The following is a 9,515-nucleotide window of genomic DNA, read 5'->3' as shown; positions in this document are numbered from 1 at the left end:
TCCTCCTCCTCCTCCTCCTCCTCTCTCTCTCTCTCTCTCTCTCTCTCTCTCTCTCTCTCTCTCTCTCTCTCTCTCCGTACCGGAAAAACGAAACAGAAGCTCACCATCGCCTTCTTCCACCGCCGCTTTGCTCGGTCAAACCCTCGCCGTCATCGGAATCTGGACCTCGGATCCATCTGCCGCGCCTAACCCACCGTCGCTTCATGCTCCGCCACAGAGTTCGGCTTCAAAACCACCACGGTTCCAGAAGCATCTCCATCTGCCGCGCCTAACCCGCCGTCGCTTCATGCTCCGCCATAGAGTTCGGCATCAAAACCACCACGGTTCCAGAAGCCTCCCTTGCCGTCGCCGGAGCCAAGGAACACGAGCCGCTTCGCCACCATGCCTGTGGTAACGACGACGGTGTAGGCCTCAACGACGTCGGAGGTGGTGGTGAGCTGGCCGTCGGGGGCGTATTTCGGAGTTGGCAGCGGTGATCTTCTGCCTTGGGTGTAGAGAGTAATTTGGAGGGCCTTGGGTGCAGAGAGTAATTTGGAGGACTTTGCCTAAAACTTTTGGCTGTAAGGTAAGTACTACTGTGTTGGTTTTTGGTCATGGTATTTGATTCCGAAATGGAGTTATGGTTGATATTAGATTTTGAATTGGTGAAGGGTAGATAACTCATTAATTCATGAATTTGTTTTGTGTTGAATGCGGCAGAGCAAAATATATTGGTTTGGTTGTTGTTGTTGGTGAGGGGTTTGGCGATGGAGAAAACGCAGGTCATCTGCCCCTATTGCCCCTAGTAGACCCCCCTACTGCCCCCAATAGACCCCCTATTGCCCCAAGTAGACCCTCCTACTGCCCCTAGTTGACCCCTGCGGACAGACCCATGCATACTGACCCCAATAGGAGGTCCTACTGACCCTAATAGGAGGTCTTACTAGACCTGTAAATGGACTGGATCTTAATCCGGACCCGCTCCGGATCCATGGTTTTTAAACGGGTTTGGATCGAAAATTAGACCCGTTGATCCGTTAAGGACCCGGATCCGTTTACCCGTTTATTAAACGGATCGGATACGGATCAAGGTTGATCCGATCCGTTAAGGACCCGGATCCGTTTAAAAATAATTAAATAATATTTTTATAAATATAATATTATTGATAAATATTAAATAATATAATAATTATTTGGATAACCTAAACGTCTAAATTGCGTCTAAAGTATGATCATTTGATGAAGTTGAAGGTTACGATGCCTATGTTTTTTTTATGCTCTTTGCTAAATACATTGGAGGGTTAGTATTTTGAATATATTAGTTTATTGTTAAGAAGTATTTTGGCCATGTAATTCAACTTTTGATGTAAACATTTATTTTGTAATAATATTTCATTAGTGTTTTATGAAAATTTATAATAAAATTGAGAAATTATTATTTAAAATTTGAAAATATTTATAATCATAAACGGATCGGATTAACTGGTCGGGTATCTGTTAACCCGCCGGATCCGGATTTGGATCTAGCTATCAAAGATCCTGCGGGTAACGGGTCGGATCTGGATCCAAAATTTTTATTACGGATCCGGATCCGGATCTAGGTAGATCCGCTTCAGATCCGGTCCATTTACAGGTCTAGGTCCTACTGACCCTAATAGGAGGTCCTACTGACCCTAATAGGAGGTCATACTGACCCCAATAGGTGGTCAACTGTCGTCGGAGTTTGGCCAATTGTTGCCGGAGTCCGGTTAACGGCGTCGGATCCCGGTCAACGGTCACCGGAGTCACGGTCAACGGCCATCGGTTGGAAGAATCCGGTCATAGATATTTATTTTAAAATATACTTTCTATTGTTCTTATAATGGTCTATTATAGTTTATTTAAATAATTAAGGGTATAATTGTCTTTTTCTTTTTTAAGTTGGCTCTTGAGAATTTTGAAATCTGATTTTATTAGTGAGAATAAAATTATTAAAATTAAGGCTAGTGGGCAACGTCCGTTCTTACAAGGCCTAATTAGGTCTCCCATTAGGTTGGAGTAGTGTCCCTCCGCCTTATATTATTATTAATAATAGATTGAGAATGCATCAAGAAGACATAGAGCCTGAACCTCGTATAATATTACATGTTTTCTCAATAAACACATCTTGTATTATACAAAGCGTGTCATTGACCCAAAACTAATCCAATCTGTAAAAAAACTATTAAAGTCGTAAACAGTTAGGTGAGTTTGCCGCAACTCTATCTTGAAATATATTCAATTTTCAGGAAAGTTTCATTTCGGATATGAGCCAATGACGTTATGTGTAATATATTTGAATTTCTATTATTTGTATCTTTGATTTATGTTGTGTATTTTTTCGTGTTTACTTTTACAGTTTTACTACTCTATTATCTCTTTGGTTGTGTACTTTGACAATCGACGAACGATTGATTGAGTTACATCAAAGGCCAGAATCAAGAAAAGAAAGCAATGAATGGGCGCAACACGCAAGCAATGCTTGCAGTATCTATCCACCTATATGTAGGTTTCTCATGCAAGATCCAAAATCCTATTCCCAATTAAAGCACAGAGCAAGCAATACCTATAGCAGCATGGTAAAGCTTAGATGCTATACTTGCTGCAGACTTGAACAGAGAACACCCAGACGTCGACCATGCAAACAGAGCCCAGAATCCGACTAGTCATACTCTCTAGTCTCTAGCTAGTCTACACAAGTAAGATATATAAAGGCCGGAATAAAGCCATCCCTGATAGCTGCTAATTCTAAACCCTAATTGAAGCCCGGCCTCAGAGGCTCAGAGTTTCAGACTAGTACTGGTGGTGCTAGAGGTGCCTCAAAGTAAAGGGCATGCAGTGTAGGGTTTTAGAGGGCAGTAGGATAGCTTCAATGATCGATGTTGAAATGTCTCTGGTGGTGCTGGTGAAGAAGGAAGGGGGCATCTTAATTGTCCTTTGGAGTAGACATTGTCTCTTTCCGTGTGTTATTTACTGGATACGGATCTGCAGCTTGTCAGGTCGTCTGTGCTTTGCTTAGATACTCGAGTGGATCCCGCCACCTGCCCCAAAATCTATCTCTAAATTTTCTTCCTGCAACACATCCGTACACAAAATGAGTTGGACTTGGATTACAACAATAATAGTTGGAATGTTGGATATTCGAAAATTTTAGCAAATAATCATCATAACATTCTCTCTTATTATATCCTTCATAATATTCTCGAAATTACCAGTGATGTTATTAGATACAACATTATTCTTATTTCCTGCTAACTCGGTATATTTTCAGTTAATGTGCAAGTGTTGCTTGCATTTTTACATGTACCTATAAATCTATATGTATCTTCGGTTTCTCATGAATTTTTAATAAATTTTCTAATCTTTTGGAGTCAATATTTTTGAGATATAGAACATTTTAAATAATTTTCTAATCTTTTGGCAGCTTTGGGTTTTTTCTGGACCATTTTTTTCATACATATCATAACCAACATCGAATATAGAATCAACTCAATCAAGGGTTGCTCTCATAATGCATCGTGCATGGATCAGTTTCTCGGGGTAATTTAGTTCTTAGAAAATAAACACATCCACCCTTCGAAAAGGCTTTTGTGATTCAATAAAACTCTAAAACAAGACCTTTGCCTAGTTTAAAACTTAAAAGATTCCTCAGCCCCAAATTCACATTTCTTAAAGGTCATAGCTAGTTGCGAACTCGAACGAAGAGGCTTGAGGACTTGAGGTTCATGTTCATATTACTCTAGGTTAATGAAGAAAAAAACTTAGATGATTAGATCAACGGGTTTCGTTCTTGTGTTGTGAACTAGAAATGTGAAAAATGGAAATTCAGTTTGGCAATCTGAACGTGTCTTGTCCTTCGGATTTGAAGCTCCTCAAAGAAGAAAGAAAGGATAAATCTCTAGGCTTGACTTAGGGTGTTAAAACCGAGATTAGTATGGATCTGACTTGGGTCTGATTTGATGAGACTCATGGGGGCCGGAAATTAAATGCCTGCGCGCAGAAGAAGCATGCAGAGGAGCTCTGCAAATCGCTGGGCTAATGGCTAGTCATGAGCGTGATGATGACGACGACGATGAGTAGGAGGACGACGCGCCAAAACAATCAACTCCTCTGCCAACACCAACAGAGAGAGAGAAAGAGAGAGAGAGCCCATGCCAGAAGAAGAAGCCAACAACGGGCACGCAAATTAAGGCTCTCTCACTTTGCCTCTGCTTGGATTCTCTTTCTATGAGTCAAAGGGCAAATGTCCCCACTTTGACTTTCATCTACCGCGCATTTTATCCAAACGGGGATGGCAATCTCTACTTTATTTTCATTGTTACCTTTTTATTTTGGCAGTTTATTCTTCAAGGAAATGGATTAATCCAAGAATTTGCCTTCAAATTTAGACATAACATACGATAAAACAGAGGAAATCGGTTTATGGTGGTGTTATCGTAACTCTATGGACTACGGGTATGTTAGAATGAAAATTGGAAGGAATGATCATTACGAGATTCACAAATCTAAAAGTGAACTCTTGCATCACATTAGCAATGAAAATCTCGGAAGTACAAATTGGATAAAATTGTTGGCTGCAAATCTTAATATTGGTTCGTGCGTTCTTTAGTTTTTCAGTTCTATGATTGTATATACGCGTTTAACATGTCTAGAAGAGTTTTCTCATTTAATTAAATCTATGTTAATTGAAAATATATACTATGTTTCACATTACGGTACATTATCTAAACTTCATTATGGACTGTCAGTATAAATATATTCTCATTAGATAATATGGGGTATTTTTTGTTTGATAAAAAGTTAAAAAAAAAACTTACACTTCTCAACAATTAGCTTCAGTTGTTTTCATAATCAACACGAGTCGCACTTTTGTTTGAATTGTCTATTTCAATCTTCAAAAAGTACTACACAGAACAAATAATGGCATAATACATAAATACCAAAAACAGCAACTTTAAATGGTTAGCTGATAGCTACTTCATTTTTGGTGGGGTTGAAGACTTGAATACAGTTGATGAACCCTAATGACAAACATTATTCTTGGACATATGGTTTCCCCAAATGACAACAAAGTTTTAAATTCTTACTAGATTACTTCAGGTGTCAACAAATTATTTTGTAGGTCTACCACTAAGCCTCTGACCCGAAACACAAGTACGTAGTTCATATTCACATCGTCCTTTTTGGATTTTCTTGCGTAAATTATCAGTACTAGCCTCATGTAATGTTGAGAAGATGAAATTATCGTGCACCTCATTTCATAATTTTGTGGATTGTTTTCAAGGCATAGTAGGAAAACTGGAAAACCAAGTTTCAGTGAACCTTTTGCAACCAAAATGTAGAAACGTTCTGCTGAAAAAAGGATTTGGGACATGCAGAAACTTATACCATATACGATATTAATGGAACAAATAGAACAAATAACATAACCAAGATTTCATCATTCAAAAGATGCCGCTGAACTCTGTTTTTCTTTGAAGCAATTTCCATTACAGTTAATAATATCTAACCCCAAAACATTAACTGTAAGAACTTGGCCGATTAAAATCCACATTACCTTCTAACATTGTTTTTTTTACGCCCACCTCTACCTAGTGCCTAGAACCTAGCATAAACTTCATTTCCACCACAAATTAACCAATTCCTGGAGACTAATTTGCACTTCTGGATCCCCATACAACATCTGTTCTCAGTCATTCCACAATGCAAACATAGGAACCTGCTGAACTAAACCGAGACTCCCGAGCCGGCTATGGTCGCTCCCACCATTGCCATCTTCATACTTGGCACCCTGCAGAGAGCTGAAATAAGCATGAGAATAGTCACCTACGCTGAGACCAAAGTCACTGTTGAGTCCATACTCGCAGCATTTAGGGCTTTGCGGGCAAGACGAATTCCTGCTGCTTGAAGCCGCAGCCAATGTCACAGTGTTGGCCGCTGAGTTGTCATTCCACACCATTTCAACCAGATTCTCATCACAAGGTTCTTCACCGTTTGATATGGCCAAAAGGGGTTGCGAAGAAGTAGATGAAGCGCAAGAATTGAACTCTTGATCATTTGGTGCTGCTGGGGCCAAGTCTTTTGGTGATGGGCGTTTGGCCAGGTCACTTGTAATGAGTGTGGAGCTTGAGCAAATCCTTTTCACGTCATACCTACTCATGTCAAAGTTGGTCACAGCACTTGTGCCCCTAAACTTGATTGCTGCTATGTCGTAAGCCTCAGCTGCTTCTTCTTGTGTGCCTTAAATGATGTTATGAATGTTTTATAAGTAGTTAAGTACATTACCCAACTATTTAGAATTTATCTATTTTCAACAAAGAATTATGAATGAAAAACTTACTAAATGTTCCAAGGTACAAATCCTTATTTCCAGCAACCCTTCCAATTCTAGCTTGCCATCTTCCATGTTGATGGTGTCTGAGGAAAATAGGAGATGGGTGGTTTTCAATATGTACTAAATTTACACGTCTGATATCAAATGCATGTCCAAAAATTCACAATAATGTTTGGCCTATTATTGCCTATGATAATTGAAAAGGCTGCAAAATTGCAGTAAATACTAAATAATGAAAACTCTATTATTAAAGTTGGTTTTCTGCCATACCTTGTCACTCCTCTGTACATTGAAGCTCCTCTTGAAAACCCACTGCTTTTCCTGGGGACATGCATAAGAACCACAAAGTACTTGTTCAAACAAAGAAACAGAAAAAAAAAAAAAAAAAAAATTAATGGTCCAAAAGGGGATCCTGTTGAAAAGGTACAAAGGGTTTATACCTTCTCAAGTTGGCCACAAATTCTTGCCTTGTCATGGTCTTCATCTCTTCCAGCTCTTTCTCATAGGTGCTGATCTGAACAGCAACATCAAAAAATTAAACTGGAAACAGATTGCATTTACTTTGAGAAAACAATAAAAGTGAAAACTTGATCAAGAAAATCCAAAATTACTTACAGGGAAGTTAATATGAGTAGTTGGACCCCAATACTTGAGAGCAGCTAAATCATAAGCCTTTGCTGCTCTTTCTTCCTTATCATATCCACCTGATGATGGTTTTGCAGATCAGGGAATGAGATATAAGGTTTTATTAAAACCATGCACACATTCCAATACAATATTATATATTTCTCGACATTATATTAGAATTGTTCAGAACTTCAAATGCCAAAATAAATTCTTGCAGAAAAACAAGGTCCACAAAAGCTAATAACGAAAACAAACATGGAAATGGAGTTTCACCTACCAAGATAAACTGCAGTTGCAGTACAGGAGTAGTGTTGAAGATATGAAATAAGATCCCCATCCACAAAATAGATGCATGTAAGAAAATACCAGGCAGTCAGTATATTCCTTTAACAAACAAGGGTACCCATAAAAAAATAATAATAGAAGGGTATAACTTGAGGACTTCATTGAAATGAAAAAGAAAGTTCATAAAAGAAAAAAGAACAAAAAAATTCTGATTTCTAATTACCTTGCCTTCCTTTCCTTGTTTGTCCTTCTTTTCTGCAACTGTTATCCCACAGATGGGCCTCATATCTCCCAGTCCATCTATGCCTAAACCATACAGTTTCAGCAACACAAAATTAATCAAAAATTTATAAAGCAAATATCATAGTAAAGAAATGGAAACAAATTACTGTAATAGTGTTATGCACCTTGTTACGCCACGATACTGAGAAGTTCTCTGCCCAAAAGTATCAAGAGACTTGCGAGTGACTGGTTCTCTTGCCGAGGACTTCCCACCTGGTCTTTTCTTGCTCTCCACCAATTGCACTTGAGAAATTGGAAGCACACCACCATTTTGCAAGCTTGGACTCATAGTCAGTGAGAGATTAGACTGAAAGTTATTGCTACCGTCTTCCGGGTCAGATGGTGATTTCACTTCAGCATATGGAACCACTACAGTTTGGCCTAACCAAGACTTGTACATGTCATTGGTACATGGGACAAGAGCACCACCACTTTGTGGGTTTGCATAGTAATGGCTGTATGGCTGAATCAAGCTTTGATGATGAGATGGGTCTGTGGAATTGGCTTCTATTTCACTATTGGGGTTGCTGAAATTCGGAGTCTCATTGACATTAATTTTAGAGTCCTCTTGGTTTTGGCAGTAAAGTTTGGTTTCATCACCAGGAGGTGAGTTTGAGTAGCAGCTTCCCAAGAAATCCTCGAGCTTAGGACCCTCTTCATCATCATCAACTGGGTTTGTAACACTTGTTGCACCCACCATGCTATTCTCATAAGACCTCCAATCTTCCAAAAATCAAAGTTTAGTTAGAGTTGGGAACAATATCAAACACATGCAGAGCAAGAACAACAGTAAGAAATTAAACATGCAAAGTGTGCAATACCTTCAGAACCATCAGGACGCCTGAAAGGGTCAGCAGCAAAGCAAAGAGAGCCATCAGAGCGCAAAGGCATGCCAGACATGTGAGGAGGGAAACCCACAACTCCATGGTCTTGTTCCTGCTGATCTTCTTCTCTTCCATCAAACCCTTCATGGATTCTCAGGTGGGGAGTGAGAGAGAAGCCCAGCCAATTACTCATGGTTTTGTTTGTTGTGTGTTTTCTCTATCTAAAAAACTTGGGTTGCTTTTGGGATCTTGAGCTCAAACTTCAAAGATGGTAGTAATTGTTGTTGTGGGGAGGAAGTTACTTGCTTTCATTTGTTTGCATAGATTTACTTCTCAGTCATCATGGAAGCCTTAGATTTGTCCTTGATGGCTATATACTGTATAATAATACTGAGAGGTGAACCCAAAAACAGATTTGTGAATATAACTACAAAAGCACCCCTGTCTTTGTATTCTTGGGTCTGTTTCTGTTTTGTATTGAAAACCTTGAACTCTGTGCCCCTTCTTTCATTTCTTTGTCATAGTTTCTGCAGCGGTGATGGCCATGACTCATGGCACATAGACATATTGTAGACAAATAGAGAATTCAAAATTACTCACAAAGACACATATACCTTTAAGAGCGAGTTTGAACGATAAAGTATTCGGATATTTCTAGCTTTCTGCATCATTTTTTTTTTTATGAAAAAATAAATAATTATTACTCGAGACAAGCTGAAAATCTACTAACAATAAAAAAATATGGGTCATCAACTTGATGAAATTAAAAAAAACTAATAAGAGACCAACAACTTGCAAATCTTTAGGTTGGAGACCCTATAACCGTATTTAATAAAGCAACAATACCAACAAATCTACCACATGCTCCACCCATGCTCGCTAACATTGTCGTCGCTATCTCCAGTAGCAGCCATGAGGCAGTGAGAAGTGCAAAAGAGCGTTGATGCCGAGTAACTGATGCCAATTGAATTCCAATGCATAATGGAAACCCACAACACAAAAGAAGAGCTCCCTAAATACAACACCGTATAATCCAACCATCGAAACCTACATCGTGAAGGAGATGCGGTTGACAAAGAAGAACCAGAACCAAAAACCAAGGAAATGTGTGTGTGTGTGTGTGTGTGTGTGTGTGTGTGGTGGGGGGGGGGGGGTGGGGGGGGGGG

General features: G+C 39.3%; 1 protein-coding gene across 1 annotated transcript; it reads right to left on the bottom strand.

The window, feature by feature from the left end:
• Window positions 1-5,608: 5,608 nt before the first annotated feature.
• LOC101297461 (AP2-like ethylene-responsive transcription factor AIL1-like) lies at window positions 5,609-8,542 on the bottom strand. The gene is made up of 8 exons (XM_004303638.1): window positions 8,347-8,542; window positions 7,651-8,248; window positions 7,467-7,549; window positions 6,947-7,035; window positions 6,772-6,845; window positions 6,602-6,652; window positions 6,338-6,414; window positions 5,609-6,237 (listed from the first exon to the last, which is right to left on the bottom strand). The coding sequence occupies exons 1-8, from the start codon at window positions 8,540-8,542 to the stop codon at window positions 5,687-5,689; spliced, it is 1,719 nt and encodes a 572-aa protein (XP_004303686.1). The 3' UTR covers window positions 5,609-5,686.
• Window positions 8,543-9,515: the final 973 nt, after the last annotated feature.

This window comes from Fragaria vesca, linkage group LG6 (assembly GCF_000184155.1).
Source record: "Fragaria vesca subsp. vesca linkage group LG6, FraVesHawaii_1.0, whole genome shotgun sequence".
NCBI lineage: Eukaryota > Viridiplantae > Streptophyta > Magnoliopsida > Rosales > Rosaceae > Fragaria > Fragaria vesca.
The sequence above is the reverse complement of the archived record's forward strand: the minus strand, read 5'-3'. Positions and strand labels throughout refer to the sequence as shown.

Coding starts and splice junctions, on each gene's coding strand:
- LOC101297461 (XM_004303638.1), bottom strand. CDS start 8,542: ATGAGTAATTGGCTGGGCTTCTCTCTCACTCCCCACCTGAGAATCCAT. Junction 6,846..6,946: donor CTACTCATATTAACTTCCCT/GTAAGTAATTTT, acceptor GTTGCTGTTCAG/ATCAGCACCTATGAGAAAGA. Junction 6,238..6,337: donor TTTGTACCTTGGAACATTTA/GTAAGTTTTTCA, acceptor ACATCATTTAAG/GCACACAAGAAGAAGCAGCT.